General features: G+C 44.6%; 1 protein-coding gene across 3 annotated transcripts in view; it reads left to right on the plus strand.

Moving 5' to 3' along the window:
* The window catches only part of sema5ba (sema domain, seven thrombospondin repeats (type 1 and type 1-like), transmembrane domain (TM) and short cytoplasmic domain, (semaphorin) 5Ba), a 339,576-nt gene that overhangs the window by 231,583 nt on the left and 90,873 nt on the right, over positions 1-17,120 (plus strand). For all 3 annotated transcript variants that reach the window (XM_060828274.1, XM_060828276.1, XM_060828275.1), the window contains exon 12: positions 3,382-3,589. In XM_060828274.1, the coding sequence (XP_060684257.1) occupies positions 3,382-3,589 (208 nt within the window). The remainder of the gene's footprint in view (positions 1-3,381; positions 3,590-17,120) is intronic.

Genomic DNA, 17,120 nt, shown 5'->3' on the forward strand with positions numbered 1-17,120 from the left:
GCTTTCCCATAAATGCTGCCAGATCTGCTGAGTTTCTCCAGCACTTTCTGTGATCATGACTGACCTTGAGTTCCAACTCCATTTCCCTGCTAGTGAATCTCTGTAGCCATCGCATTCGGAACATTTGGTGTAGAGTCCCGAAGTTTTGTTGGGCTTCAGTTCCCTGGGTTTTTCCAGAACACATTCTGTGCTCTTAAGGCAGGTAAATATCTTTCTTCTACTGACCCCTGTTTCAGGTATTTATTTGTGTCTTCTACTGAAAAGACAGACACCAATTATTTGTTTGTAATGATTTGTAATGGCATTCAAAGCAATGGTTTTGGCATTTCCTCGTTCCACGTGGTCATTTCTCTTGTCTCTCCTTCTAAGCAGCCACATTAGCTGCTTTCTTTTCCTCATAGATATTTTAATCACCTGGACAGACATGGTATGACACGCCTCTGAATGAGTTGGCACTTCATGGACTTTAGAAAGACAAGGGGAGCATCTGATTGAAACATACGAAATACTGAGGGGCCTGAATAAAGTGGACATGGAGAAGATGTTTCCACTAGAAGGAAAGACTAGGGCCTGAGGTCACAGCCTCAGAGTGGAGGGATGACCCTTCAGAACTGAGATCAGGAGGAATTTCTTCAGCCAGAGGGTGATGAATCTGTGGAGCTCGTTGCCACAGAGGGCTGTGGAGTCCAACTCATTGAATGTATTTAAGACTGATTTTCAAGGGTATTAAGGCTTGTGGAGAATGGGGTTTGGAAACATATCAACCATGATCAAATGGCAGAACAGATGTGATGGGCCAAAGGGCCTAATTCTGCTCAATGTCTTATGGTTTCATGACTTATAGAATTGAACTTTAGCATCCTGGCTCAGAGATAAGGACTACACTGCATCATAAGGCCCCTTCCTATCTTTTCATACACTTGCAAAAGATCTTCAAGGTGATGTTTATATTCCTGGTCAGTTGACTCTAATATTCGGTATTTTCCTTTTTTATTATCATTTTATTAGCTGTTTGCTGAATTCTAAAATACTCCCAATCCTCAGGCATCCTTTGTTGTATTCAAAGCCAATTCTTTTAATTAAGTCATATTTTTAGCCTCCTTAGTAAGCTTCGGAGCTTTTGTATATCTTAGTATGTCTTCCCTTTGGAAATTTTGTAATTTCAATGTAATGTGTTTCTGTTGAACATTTTGAATTATTTCATTAAATTATTTCTCACTGTTATTTCCCAGTATATCTTTTAGTCGTTTTACTCTTTTAAATTTAGCCTAATACCTACGCAAATTTGTTTTTTAAGTTCAATATTCTTGTTTGTAATGTGGAAGTCAGTTGTATTATGATCACTGTTTCCAAGTGGACATATTAATTAACCTTGCCTTATTGCACAATGCGAGGTTGAAAACAGGTTCCACAATATATTACTGCAGAAGAATGTCCTGAAGATATTCGGCAAATTCTCTTTCCACATCACCTTTGTCAATTTGATTGGTTCAGTCTATTTGATGATTAAATCAGTCCTGTCTGCATTTTCTGACCCTTGCAATTCTTTATTTACATCCATAACGATACACTGTACAATTTTTCAGAGCCAGGATCTTTTCTCACTCAAGTCATGGAGTAATAGAGATATACAGCATGCAAACAGACCCTTCCAAACCATCTATGCCGACCATATATCCTGCATTAATACTGCCCCATTTGCCATCATTTGGCCCATATCCCTCTAAACCCTTCTTATTCATGTACCTGTCCAGATGCATTTTAAATATAATTCATCATGTGATCCTTTATTATCAGGACTATCCCTCCTCCCTTTCCATTTTGCTTTCATCTCAAAATGTTGTGTACCCTGAAATTGTGTTTAGCTCTCAGCTATTCCCCTCCATCTGTGCCACTGGATTTTCTTTTTGAGAGACCATTCATCTATTTTATTCTGAATGCTCTAAACATTCAGAGAAAGTGACTTAACTTGTATTTTCTAACTAATAATCCCTGTAAGGACTTCACGCTGTGATACTCTCTGCCTCTTTCTGTCCAATTCACTTTACCCACCTCATTAGACTTGTCGTTTGCCTCAACTCGTATGTTTGGATTTCTAAGTTTTCCTTTCACCTGAATGCTCCTCCCTCTCTGTTAATTTAAAGACATTTCTCCCTACTCTGACTGTACTTGATTGTACACTTTTATGCTTAAGTTGTATGTCCCTTTCTGTCACATTTCCCATTGCAAATGATCTGTATCACTTTATATTTAATTATTTACCTGGAGCATTAACCAGATTCTGAAGGCTCACCAAAGCTTTAAACAGCAACATCTCCTTCTGCCTTTGAATCAAATTCCCAAGTTGGTATTACTTCCCATCATCCTCATCTTTGGAAATCAAGGATTAAAGAGGAAACAGAGGAAAATGGATATGAGGAATGTTGGTTCAGCCAAGATCCTGCTGAATGGTGGTGCAGTCTTGAGAGGGCCGAATGGCCTACTTCTGTTCCTATTTCTTATGGTTTTATGTGATTGCATAACCTGTAGTGGGCGGCACGGTGGCACAGTGGTTAGCACTGCTGCCTCACAGCGCCTGAGACCCGGGTTCAGTTCCTGACTCAGGCGACTGACTGTGTGGAGTTTGCACGTTCTCCCCGTGTCTGCGTGGGTTTCCTCCGGGTGCTCCAGTTTCCTCCCACAGTCCAAAGATGTGCGGGTCAGGTGAATTGTGCATGCTAAATTGCCCGTAGTGTTAGGTAAGGGGTAAATGTAGGGGTATGGGTGGGTTGCGCTTCGGTGGGTCGGTGTGGACTTGTTGGGCCGAAGGGCCTGTTTCCACACTGTAAGTAATCTAATCTAATCTGTCTGCTTTTATAAAAGGCTGATGACTCACTCCCAAATTAGAACTGCTCAGTCAGTTTGCTGCTGTAGTGATTAACATCTATTTGGGCAACCATTATCAATCTATGGACTAATAACTCCCACTACCAGACAGTTTCTGTTAATATCAGTTTTATATTCAGCACACAGTTTGAAATTTCAAGGCTGGAGTCAGATTGTTGAACTAGAGATGACCTGCACCAAATTCCTAAGGTAGCACATTATATCTCATCACACTCCACGCTCACTGTGATGTGGAAGTCAGTTGTATTATGATCACTGTTTCCAAGTGGACGTATTAATTAACCTTGCCTCATTGCACAATGGGAGGTCAACAACAGGTTTATCTCTCATTGGTTCTACAATACATACTCTGTGCTCAGTGTTCATTGGTTCCTTTGCATTAATGTAAGAATGTAGATTTTTTATTTGATTTTACGAAAATGAAATTCAATTCAGTAATGCAGCTGTCCATCAGGGTTAACTTGCACTGCCTTGATTGTTTCTTTTTAAACTCAGAGCACGGAACTATTCTGAAAACTCTGTCATCGGACAGCAAGGGTTTGCGAGGCTGCTACTTGGAAGAGCTGCAGCTGCTGGCAGCCAGCAAACAGGAGCCCATCCGAAGCCTGCAGATCCTTCACAGTGACCGCTCTCTGTTTGTGGGCTTGAACGGCAAAGTACTGAAGATCCCACTGGAGCGATGCTTCTCCTACAAAACCGAAACGTGAGTCTCCCGAAACAGCGCCACCTTCCTTACGCGGGGTTGAATTTCCATGTATTCCCCCACTAGTCACTCCTTATTGTCTTTATTCCTTGCCCACCTGCTGCTCACTGTCCGTGGATGAATTCCATTGTTTGCAACCTTGATATCCTGTTTGATTTGGAGCTCAACCTCCGACCTCCAACGTCAAAAAACTCCTCTGATCATCCCTTCCCTCCACCTCCAACTGGAATCGTTCCTCCCATTAACCAACCAGGTTGTACCCTCTACCTGTCTACACCTATCCCTACCTCACCAGCAGCTCCCCTCATACCCAATTCCAGTCTTGAAGAAGGGTTACAACTGAACTGTTGACTTCTCCACCTCCTGATGCTGCCTGGCTTGCTGTGTTCTTCCAGCCTCCTGCTTGTCTATCTTGGATTCCTGCGTCTGCAGTTTTTTTTGTCTCTAACTAAGAATGTTCAAATGGCATCATGGCCAGCACAGATGTGGTGGGACAGAGGACCCGTCCCTGTGCTGTACTGGCCAGTGTTCTGTATTCACACCTACTTCCATCTCTGTGACATTACCTATTTCCACCCTAGAGCTGAAAATGTGTTGCTGGAAAAGCGCAGCAGGTCAGGCAGCTTCCAAGGAGCAGGAGAATCGATGTTTCAGTACAGCACAGGGAGCTCCTGAAAATGGGTATGAATGTGTTTGAAGGGTCCAACATCCAAATGAAGGGAGAAACTGGATAATGCTAACCTTGGAGTGTCAAAGTTCGCCAATCAACTGATGAAGTGAAAGAAACACTGGGAAAGGCTGGAGAAACTCAGCAGGTCTGGCTGCAACTGCACAGAGAAGAACAGGTCTTCATGACTCTTCTTCAGAGTTCCTCTGATGGGTTCGAGAAAGAGTCATCCAGGATTTGAGTTGTTAGCTCTCCACAGTTGTGGCCAGTCCTGCTGAATTTCTCAAGCATTTCTCTGTGTTTGTTTCAGATTTCCAGCATCTGCAGTATTTTGCTCTTATTTTGTAAGAGATGTCAGTTTTGTCACCAATTGGAAACTTTCGCAGCATCTGGTTTGGAATCATGAAGACCTCCTTTTATTTATTCGGTATTTATTGCCTATTCCTATGAGGCATTGCATCTTGGAATGGCAAACCAGAGCAGGACTTATATGTTAAATGTATGTTTAGCAACACTAGGGAGTGTTGCTGAACAAAGAGACTTGGAGTGCAGGTTCATAGCTCCTTGAAGAGTAGACAGGATAGTGAAGAAAGCGTTTGGTACACTTGCCTTTATTTGTAATTGTATTGAGTAAAGGAGCTGGGAAATTGTGTTGCAGCTGCACAGAACACTGCTTAGGCCATTTCTGGAAAACAGCCTGTTATAGGAAAGATGTTGTTAAAGTTCAGAAGGGTGCAGAAAAAGTTTAAAAGGATATTGCCTGGTTGGAGAGTTTGGATTATAGGGAGAGGCCAAATAGGCTGGGGCTATTTTCCCTGGAAAATAGATGACCTTATAGAAGTTTATAAGATCATGAGGGACATGGATAGGGTGAGTAGACAAGGTCTTTTCCCAGGGTAGAGGAGTCCAAAACTAAACGGCATAGCATTAAAGTAAGAGGGGAAGGATATAAAAGGGACCTGAGGGGCAACTGTTTCATGCAAAGGGTGTTGCGTGTATGGAATGAGTTGTCAGAGGAAATGGTGGAGGCTGGTACAATTACAGCATTTAAAAGGTATCTGGATGGGTATATGAATAGGAAGGATTTAGAGGGATATGGACCAAATGCTGGCAAATGGGACTAGATTAATTTAGGATATCTGGGTCGGCATGGACAAGTTGGCCTGAAGGGTCTGTTTCCGTGCTATCCAATTCTATGACTTTACTCTGAAGAAGGTGGAGGTAAGTGCCTTCTTGAACAACTGCAGTCCTTGCATTGCAGGTTCACCCACAGTGTTATGAGAGGGTGAGTTCCAGGATTTTGACTCAGTGACACTGAAAGAATGGTGATATATTCCTAGATCAGACACATAAGGCACACAGAGGGAAGATGAATTGCTTGGAGGGGAACTTGCTGCTGGTGACGTTCCCATGTATCTGCTGCCTGTCTTTCTAAATATGGAGCTCATTAGCAACCTCTAAGGGATCGCATCTCATCCCTGGTACATGTTGGGTTAAATGAGATATGGCTGCCTATTACTTCAGTCAAAATTCTAACCAAATATGACCTTGCCAGTCTGTGAAGAGATAATCCGTTTTGTCCTGAGATACTGCGGGACAGCTGGCATTTCGATAATGAAGTGGGGCGAAGGTGTGGGGGAGGGGTGAGTGAAGAGGAGTTAATCAGGAGAACGGTGACCCCATAAAGTCTACCTGGGGCTCGGTGATGTAAGTAAGGATTAACTCGATTACTGACGCCAGTGTGAGTCCTATTCCTAATCATTTTGCCAACAGGGACTGATAAAGACAGCAGATGCCTCTGTGCTTACTTTTCTGACCTGTATCCAATATTCTGTTTCTCCTAGTTTTGACTAGCTAACATGCCATAGCTATTGCACTGAGCAGACACAAAGACGAATCTGTACACGCAGAGGGGAGGTGCTATCTGTAGAAGTGCACAGCATAGATCAGCAGACTGTTTCCACCCGAACATGAGATCCGTTGCCAAAACAATATACATCGTAGAATGGCACAGCAGAGAAGCTGGCCATTCAGCCCATTATGCCCGTGCCAGCACCCATGGGAGATGATCCGAATAGACCTCTGTCTGTTTAACCTTTCCCTGAATTATATAAGGGAAACAAATGAACATGCATTTATATAGCACAATACACACCCTCATCATTTCCAAAACTCCTTTTGAAACTATAGGGGCTATTGGAAACAGAGCAACCAAGTTCCGCTCAGCAAGGCCCCGCAGACATTAATGACCAGATAATATTTGACAGTTGTAACAGTTCTGAGTGGCTTAATTCACCACCTCTCCTTCAACAATGCCTTCCCAAGCTGTGATCTCTACCATCCATACAGGCAAGGGCAACAGAAACTACCTCACATTCCCGTCCACGTCACCCACTTGGAAATACATCGCCATTCCTTCAAAATCCTTGAGCTCCCTTCCAAAAGGCACTGCGGGTGGCCCTAAAACCCAAAATCTGCAACAAGGCAGCTCACCACCACCTTCACCAGGGCAGTTAGGGATGGCAATATATGCTTGCCCAGCCAATGAGGCCCACATCCCCTGGATAAATGCATTAGGAGCAGAAGTAGGCCATTTGGCCTCTCAAACCCACTCCACCATTCAATGGCTGATTAGATCATGTTTCAAAATCCACATCCCTGTCTCTCCACTGTAACTTTGGATTCCATTGCCTAACAAGTATCTATCCACTTAGGCCTCAAGCTAGAAATATTCTATTATTCAGAAAGACCTGGAACCCCTTGTTGTCCAGAGTGCTGCACTTAACTGTTGCACTGTGGTCAGGTTCCAAGCAGAAATATTTACTAATCTCCAGCCACATGGGGAACTCTAAGGAATATACTTGATGAATCCAACATTTTGAGTCTAATTTATGATTATTTCAACTCATGGGAGCCACAAGGTTGTTCAGAGGGTCAGTGTGAACTTGATGGGCTGAATTGTCTGCCCCACACTGTAGGGATTCTATATTCCCTCCTGCCCCCCAAAACCTTTCATCTCCTTGCTACATTAATAACCTGCCTCACTACGTTCCTTTATGCTCCCTACCCTTGACTAGCTTCCTATACCAAGGTTCAGTTGGCTCATTGATCCTGCAGCACACACTATTGTCGAAACAAGCTGAAAGAGCTTCTGATCTGGTGGACCAGGGCAAAAGCTGTCCCCATAGTCTTCTTGGAGGAGAAAGTGAGGTCTGCAGATGCTGGAGATCAGAGCTGAAAATGTGTTCCTGAAGAAGGGCTTATGCCCGAAACGTCGAATTTCCTGTTCCTTGGATGCTGCCTGACCTGCTGCGCTTTTCCAGCAACACATTTTCAGCCCATAGTCTCCTTCCCTCCTTCAGCTGCAGCCACACTCTACTGTTCCTGAGCTCACACTAATCCGATCAGAGGTGCTATTGTAAGAGGTGTGACTACCTCCTGGTACAAAATACCTTGGCAACCTTTTACTTTTTTGACGTGTCAGTGTCTGCAGCTCAGTCTCCAACTTAACATCTGAGCTCCTCAAATCACAAACATTGATTGCGAATGTGTTTACCCTCACCATACTGACAGTGTGGTGCTGGAAATGCACTGCAGGTCAGGCAGCATCTCAGGAGCAATAGAATCAACGTTTCAGGAAGGGCTCCTGATGAAAGGCTTATGTCTGAAACATTGATTCTCCTGCTGCTTGGATGCTGCCTGACCTGCTGTGCTTTTCCAACACAGCACTCTCGACTCTGACCTCCAGCATCTGCAGTCCTAGAAGATTTCAACCTTACTGCGAAGCCTCTTCCAAGGATGCCTACCTTGAAGAAGTTCTCCTCCTCTCTCTCTACAAAGACCTCCATGAGTCCTTCTCTCACTGGAGCCCCCAAGTCCTCTCCTCTGCCCTTAAGCTCTTCAACCACTTCCTCTACCAGACTTGCTACCACAGTCACATCTCCTTCCTCAGTACCTGCCTATGGAACCATCTGATTCCACATGGACTCTGGACCACATTCAGACCAACCCTGTTTGGACCTGAACAGGATACCCAGTACACACTACAAATCCAAACCTTTCAAGGAAGATTCTTCTTCCGGACCCTCCACTTCATGCTCTCAGCCTTGCGCCGCCATCCACTCTACCTGCAGTCAGTCCTGCGCTAGCTTAGAGCCTCACTTTCCCAGACCTGCAGTGGACCTCTGTATTTCTACATCCTCAGAAGGATGTGCTCAACAAACGGTGTTTCTCTACTGCATTGGACATAAAAGGACGTAAGCTGAACAAACTTTCGTGTGCTTCCCTCCATACATGGGTTTCCTCATACCTTCTAGAACATCCCCCCGGCCTCTGGAATTGCCCAGACACCATTAGCCACACGGCTGCTCCTTCCACGACCACTGGGGCAATCGATGACGCCACTTCTGCCCCCCATGCCACCGCACGGCCTGCAGCCATTGCCAACCACACTTCCTCTGAGTTTGCCGTCCATCCAACCACCTCCACCACTGCAGAGAAGGCTACTGCCACAGGATCCACCGGCGCCGCTAGATGCACCAGCACAGTCGCAATACCTACCTTGCACGTCACTTCCGCCCCCGCAGTTACAGCCCTGGTAGCAACCTCCACCCCGCTGGAAGGCTCAATTATTGACATTACTTCCGCGGTCAGTGAAGTCACCAGTGAAGTACCCAACATTGCCCTCGCTACCCATGACACCACATCTGCCCCCCTTAACACAAACATAAGCATCACTTCCGTCCCCTTTCTGAGCATCACTTCCATTGGTGGCATCAGTACTGACTCTATAACCAAGCAACGGTCTCCGCCTCCATCTCGAATTCCAGCCCCGCTCCAGATCCTAGCTCCCATCCCTGCCGTGTCTTAACTATTTCCGCAGACCTCCCCCTCACTAAGGACGAATGTTTAGTCCTCAGTAAAGGCCTCCCCGTTATCCATCTGTGGTCCCAGATTAATGAGTTTGACACACGCTGTGACTTTGAACATTTCTTCGCCACCTTTTTCAACCAAGACACCCATCTACCCACTGTCTCCCGCCTCCAACACACCCCATCCACCTGGACACCCCATGCTGGCCTGTTACCCGCCCTTGACCTCTTCATGTCAAACTGCCAACGTGACATCAACCGCCTCAACCTGTCCACCCCCCTGACCCACTCTCACCTCCCGCCCTCACAACGCGCAGTCCTCCACTCCCCCCACTCCAACCCCAGCCTCACCATCAAACCAGCGGACAAAGGTGGTGCGGTTGTACTGTGGCGCACTGACCTCTACACTGCTGAAGCCTGTCGCCAACTCACAGACACCTACTCGTACTGCCCCCTTGATCGCGACCTCAACTCCCATCATGCCTAATGAAGGGCTGATGCCCGAGACATCGATTCTCCTGCCCCTCGGATGCTGCCTGACTTGCACTGCTTTTCCAGCACTATACTCTTGACTCTAAGCTCCAGCATCCGCAGTCTTCACTTTCTCCTAACCGTACGGACATCCAACAGCACCCACACACTGCAGCTGTGACACATCACCAACCTGCAATCCTTCGTGTCATAGAGTCATAGAGATGTACAACATGAAAACAGACACTTCAGTCCAACCCGTCCATGCCGACCAGATATCCCAACCCAATCTAGTCCCACCTGCCAGCACCCGGCCCATATCCCTCCAAACCCTTCCTATGCCTTTTAAATGTTGCAATTGTACCAGCCTCCACCATTTCCTCTGGCAGCTCATTCCATTCTCGTACCACCTTCTGTGTGAAAACATTGACCCTTAGGTCTGTTTTATGTCTTCCCCTCTTATCCTAAACCTATGCCTTCCAGTTCTAGACTCACCCACCCCAGGAAAAAGATTTTGTCTGTTTTTCCTATCAATGCCCCTCATGATTTTAAAAACCTCTACAGGTCACCCCTCAGCCTCCATCACTCCAGGGAAAACAGTCCTAGCCTGTTCAGCCTCCCCTTATAATTCGATCCTCCAACCCTGGTAACATCCTTGTAATTCTTTTCTGAACCCTTTCAACTTTCACAACATCTTTCCAATAGAAAGGAGAGCAGAATCGCACGCAATATTCCAACAATGGCCTAACCAATGTCCTGTACAGCTGCAACATGACCTCCCAACTCCTGTACTCAATACTCTGACCAATAAAGGACAGAATACCAAATGCCTTCTTCAGTATACTATCTAACTGCAATTCTACTTTCAAGGAGCTATGAACCTGCACTCCAAGGTCTCTTTGTTCAGCAACACTCCCTAGGGCTTATCATTAAGTGTATAAGTCCTGATAAGATTTGCTTTCCCAAAATACAGCACCTTGCATTTATTTGAATTAAACTCCATCTGCCACTTCTCAGCCCATTGGCCCATCTGGTCAAGATCCCGTTATAACCTGAGCTAGCCTTCTTCACTGTCCACTACACCTCCAATTTTGCTGTCATCTGCAAACTTACTAACTGTACCTCTTATGCAAACATCCAAATCATTTATGTAAATGACGAAAAGTAGAGGACCCAGCACCAATCCTTGTGGCACTCCACTGGTCACAGGCCTCCAGTCTGAAAAACAACCCTCTACCAGCACTCTCTGTCTTATAACTTTGAGCCAGTTCTGTATCCAAATAGCTAGTTCTCCCTGTACTCCATGAGGTCTAACCTTGCTAATCAGTCTGCCATGGGGAACCTTGTCGAACGTCTTACTGAAGTCTATATAGATCATGTCCACCGCTCTGCCCTCATCAATCCTCTTTGTTATTTCTTCAAAAAACTCAATCAAGTTTGTGAGACATGATTTCCCTCACACAAAGCCATGTTGACTATCCCTAATCACCCCTTGCCTTTCCAAATACATGTACATCCTGTCCCTCAGGGTTCCCTCCAACAACTTGCCCACCACCAACGTCAGGCTCAAAGATCTCTAGTTGCCTGGCTTGTCCTTACCACCTTTCTTTGTTTTAATTAATTACTTCATCATTTTATTAAATTATTTATTTTGCCTTTTTACACATTATTAACCATATCACCAGTTCCTATGTTATTTTCAATCTTGAGTGTAGGACAGACCATAACCACTAACTAGATACTCATCAAGCAACGAGCATCTTTACCTATTGTAGAGAAAGAGCCAATTCCCACAGGATGAAAAAGATTCGGAAAAACAAATCGAGCCTATCATTCCTCTCTTGCCCAAACTCCCGTACTCCCACAATTCAAAGCACTCTACTCAAAGGGACACTCAGTGCTCAGTTGCACTGTGATAGCTCTATTCATGTGCTCTGAGTTATCTCAGTTCTAGCACAGACAACCCAGTTTAAGCTAGTTCCCTTAAATGACTAAATGCAGCTGCACACAAGTAGACTGCATGGATACCCCTGGGTGAAATTTAGATTTTAAGTACCAAAATATTTGAATGCTATTTGTGAAATGTGAATAAAATTTGATTCTAAGAAGAAGATTTTAATTTCACTTAATTACCAAACTCTAGTCAAAACCGCACTCCGTTTTTAAGATATTGTTTGAGGGATAAGTGTTGAACAGGACACCAGGGAGAAAATTCTTTCTCTTCTTTGAAGTAGTTGATACAAATTGTGTATTCAACATGGGATGTAAGTGTTACTGGCTGGGCCAGCATTATTACCCGTCACTAGTTCTCCTTGAGAAGGTGGTGGTGAGCTGCCGTCTTGAACCATTGCAGTCCATCTTCTGCAGGTGGGTCCACAATATCCTTAGGGAGGGAATTGCAGGATTTTGACCCAGCAACAGTGAAGGAATGTCAGAATGGTCAGTGGATTGGAAGGGGACTTGCAGGTTTCCATGTATCTGCTGCCCTTATCCTTCTAGATGGAAGTGAACCTTTCATATTCAACTATTAGTGGTAGGGAAATTATTGGAGAAGATACTTAGAATCATAATTTACTTGCATTTGGAAAAGAATGGACTTATTCGGGCTGGTCCGCATGGTTTTGTGTGGGAGAGATCTTCTCTCACAAATTTGAGTTTTTTGAGGAAGTGATAAAGTTGATTGATGAGGGTAGGGAAGTGAATGTTGTCTGCATGGACTTTACCAAAACATCTGACAAAGTCCTCATGGGAGGTTGGTCCAGAAGATTAAGGCTTATGGGATCCATGGTGAGTTTGGTAAGTTGGTTATAAACTGACATTGGTCATAGAAGACAGAGGGTAGTTGTGAAGGGTCTGTGACCAGTGATGTTCCACAATGCTAAGTGCTGTTGTTTGCAATATATGATTTAGATGAACACGTACAAAGTCCAATTAGTAAGCTTGCAGGTGACATGAAAATTGGTGGATTGGAATAAGGTTGTCAAACATGCAGCAGGATTTAGATCAGTTGGAAAGTTGGGCAAAGAAATAGCAGGTGGAGTTTAATCTGAACAAGTGTGACATGATGCATCGTGGGAGGTCAAATGCAAGAGGAAAGTATACAGTAAATGGTAGGACCCTTAGGAACATTGATATTCAGAGGGATCTCTGAATAACTCCCTGAAAGTGACAGCACAAGTAGATAAGGTGGTAAAGAAGGTATACAGAGCTGAAAATGTGTTGCTGGTTAAAGCACAGCAGGTTAGGCAGCATCCAAGGAACAGGAAATTCGACGTTTCGGGCCAGAGCCCTTCATCAGGATGAAGGGCTCTGGCCCGAAACGTCGAATTTCCTGTTCCTTGGATGCTGCCTAACCTGCTGTGCTTTAACCAGCAACACATTTTCAGCTCTGATCTCCAGCATCTGCAGATCTCACTTTTTACTCAAAGAAGGTATACAACATGCTTGCCTTCATGTGTCAAGACAATGAGTATAAAAGTTGACAGGTCATTTTGCAGCAGTATAAAACTTCAGTTAGTCTGGATTTGGAATAGAGTGTGCAGTTCTGGTCACCACACTATAGGAAGGATGTGGAGGGATTGGAGAGGGTGCTAAAGAGGTTTACCTGGGTACTGCCTGTATTAGCTATAGGTGAGCTTGGACAAACCTGTATTATTTTTGCTATAGCATTGGAGGCTGAGGGGTGACATGATTGAAGTGTACAAAACTACGTGAGGCATGTATAGAGTGGATAGTTGGAGTCTTTTTTCCAGGGTGGAAATGTTAAATACAAGGGGGTGGAGGTCTAAGGCGAGAGGGAGAGAGTTTAACGGAGATGTGCGAGGCAAGTTATTTTTTACACAGAGGGTGGTAGGTGCCCAGAACACGCTACCAGGGGAGATGGTAGAGGCAAATAAGATAGCAACGCTTAAGAAGCCATTTAGAGAGACCCATGAACAGGCAGGGAATCGAGGGATATGGACTATGTGCAGGCAGATGGGATTAGTTTAGAATGGCATCATGATTGGCAAAGACATGGTGGGCTGAAGGGCCTGTTCCTGTGCCAGACTGCTCTCCTTCTCTAACTTAAGCTGGATGATTAATGGTTGGCCTCAGTATCTCTGTGCTATACAGAGTGTAAGTAAAATCAGAAAGAATTCCCAGTTGGTAAGAGACATGGATGAGTCCTGGGTGGAATATTTGGGAAGGTCAGGTCAAGACGAGATGAGCTGGCAATGTCAATGCTCCTGTCTGGTTGGTCATGCCCTTGGCAATTTGGTAAGTGGCCTTCACCTGTTGGCATACACCCAGCAATACAAGTGGTTAGCACCAACTGAGTGGAGAAATGGTTGATTGAGTTAGGGTGGCATTTAGCAGAGAAACAGTGTAGGAACTTTCCAACATGGGGAGGTACTGCTGTCTTTTGTTTTCCTCACATTTGGGATGTGAGGAAGCAGTGGCTACATCTGGGGATAATTAGGTGTTACCCAACTCTCTGTTTAGTTTGCTAATCTGAGACTCAGCTAAGTACCCATACTGTTCAAACACAAATGTCTAGTGTCTGCTGTACTACCTAATGAATCACAAACACTCAAAATACTGTACTTGGAAAAAAATTACTTCCTTCCCGACCATCCCATGTCCTAAGTAATATGATTATCTTCAATTAACACTCCACTTTTTGACCGTTCATATTAAATTATATTTTCCCTGGAAATTACTTGTCAAAATTTAATACCTCCGTACAGTTAGGCTAATTTGAATTCAGTTTCCCAGTCGCTTAGGAGTCAGTCTGAAATTTAAACATTCTAGAATCACTTCTTTCTTGGCTGTATTACTTGGTTGGTAGTCAGGTCAGGTAGGGACGTGTTTTCTCTTCTCCTAGCTTTCCTTTGGACTCGGAGGTGGAGCTCTCTATCACTAATTATGGGAATGATACCAGGAATGAGGGATTTTAGATACAAGAAATTAGAGAAATTGGGCTTATTCTTGTTGAAGCAGAGAAGATTAAAGAGGTGACCTTACTGATTTATTATGAATTATTATTCATAATTTTGACAGGGTAAAGATGATAGTCTGTTTCCACTGGTTGGATGTCAGTAACTAGAGGGTCACAATTTCAAGATTGTCAGCAAGAGAGCTCGGAGTGAGATGAAGAAAAACCTCTTCACTCAGGGAACTGTTAGGATTTGGAATCCCCTGCCTGGGAGAGCGGTGGAGGCGGATTCCATGGCACATTTCAAGAGAGAGCTGGATGTATATTTGAAAATGATGAGGGTTACAGAGATACTGCAAAGCTTTATTGATTTAAACTACAATATTCATGATTATACATTGCAATTCAACTTTACTATGTTTGTATCTGCATCTGTGTTTGCTGGTGTGTGTGTGTGTGTGTGTGTGCGCGCACCAGGGTCTGTGTATTAGTGCCTGTGTGTTTGTGTGTGTGTGTGTGTGTGTGCGCGCATGCGCACCTGTGCGTGTGTTTGTCGGCATCTTGAGTGTATATGCATCTGTATATATCAATGTCTGTATATGTCCATGTGTGAGTTTGTGTATGTCAATTTTTGTGTGTGTCAGTATCTATGTGTTTAATTGTGTCTCTGTATGTGATTGTGTGTGCCCGCGTGAGTGTTGGTTTCAGAGCCTGTGTGTCTGTGTGTGGTGTGTGCATTGTGTATGTGTGTGATCGAAGGTGACAGTGTCTATATATGTGTCTGCATGTGTGTATCAGAATGTGTGTTGGCATATGTGTGTGTTGGTGTCTGTGTGTCCATGTGTGTCTGTGTCCGCATGTGTGTTGGTGTTGAAGGTGTGTGCGTGCACACGTTTTTCCGTGTGTCTTTGTGTCTCAGTGCGTTGTTGGTGGCATTGTCTGTGTGTCAGTGTCTGTATGTGTCCCCGCGTGTATTAGTCTCTGCGTGTTTGTGCCTATTTGTACTGATGTCTGTGTGTATTCGTGTGTGTCGGCGTCTGTGTGTATACATCAGTATCTGAATGTGTCTGGCTGTGTGTGTTTGCGTGTGTTTATGTGTATGTGTGGGTGTTTGTGTGTGTGTCTATGATTGTGTGAGTGTATTTGTGTTGGTCAGACTGTGTCAATGTGTGTGTGTGCCTGCAAGTGCATACGTGTATATATGTGCGTGCATATGGACTGTGTACGTGTGTGTGTTGTGTGTGTGAGTGTGTGTGTATTTGTGTCTGTGAGTGTCTGTGTGTGTGTGTGTATGTCTGTGAGTGTGTATGTCTGTGATTATGTGTGTGTGTGTGTTGTGTGCATTTGTATATGTCTCTGTGCGTGTTGTGTGTGTGTGCATGTTGTGCATATCTGTCTGTATGTATATGTCTTAGTGTGTGTGTGTGTGTGGATGTGTCTTGTGTATGTATGCGTCTGTGTGTTTGGTCTGTCTGTGTGTATGTGTGAGTGAATGTCTGTGTATCTGTGAGTCTGTGAATGTGTGTGTCTGTGTGTGTTGTACATGCATGTGTATGCCTGTGAGTATATGTGTATGTTGGTGATGTGTATGTGTTGTACATATGGGTGTGTATGTATGGGTGCATTCCTGTGTGAGTGTCTGCGTGTGTGTGTTATGTATGTGTGTTATGCGTGACTGTGTGAGTGTGTGTGTATGTGTGTGTGTGTGTGTGTGCGCGCGCGCGTGTGTGTGTGTGTGTGTGTGTGTTGGGTGGTGTTGCAGTCTCTCTAATCCTACTGTTTTCTGCTGAAGATGGGAACTCATGGAGTGTGTGTGTTGATTCGCTCTGCACTCGGCACAATGGTTCCCACCCTTGCCCTCAGGTGCTGGCACTCTGTCCTTGCCTGCTGCCCACATGCCAGCACTTACAACGTGAGTTAATGATAGAAGCCGAGAGAACAGTCTCAGCTGTCGAGGCTTGCCCTGAAGGAATGCCATTCGGGCAATGTGCCAGAGGTGCCAACAATACCTGTGGGACTGCATCATTTACAGGAGCCAACATCCTCGGGTAGGGGTAGAGCTTTTGTGAATGGAGTCTCGGCGACAAAGCATCTGATGGCTTAAGGGTTATTTTTCCTCATGGTAGTTTTGACAACTGTGAGCAAAGTTGCTGCAAAAGAGAAATGAGACCAATGGAGCGTGATCCCTGAGATTTCACTTAGCAGCAAGGGAGGGTGTGTACAGTTTGCATTATTACTGATGCTGTCCTTCAGATCAGAACTGTGGGAGCAGGTTGTGCTGTGAAATAACTGTCACTGGAGATGGTAGCGGTGGGAAGCATTTGAAGTGATGAACGTGGAGCCTCAGTGCAAGGAGTATGTTGGCACAACATTAAAAGTGTAGTGTCCTACACTTTTTTGTTTGTTCTGTTTTACAGTTGCTTATTGATGCCAACATCTAGAGACACCACGGTAGGAGACACTGTGAAGAAGCTCACTTTGATTTGTGATGCTTTCAAATGTTTCTAGAGAGTTCTTGCATGCTATACAATGGTTTTCAGATTCCTTTGTGAGATATCAGCAGTCAACACTCACTGTCAAAAAAAAACCCAGATTCCTGGTAATTGA

The sequence above is a fragment of the Hemiscyllium ocellatum genome, chromosome 7 (assembly GCF_020745735.1).
Source record: "Hemiscyllium ocellatum isolate sHemOce1 chromosome 7, sHemOce1.pat.X.cur, whole genome shotgun sequence".
Taxonomy (NCBI): domain Eukaryota; kingdom Metazoa; phylum Chordata; class Chondrichthyes; order Orectolobiformes; family Hemiscylliidae; genus Hemiscyllium; species Hemiscyllium ocellatum.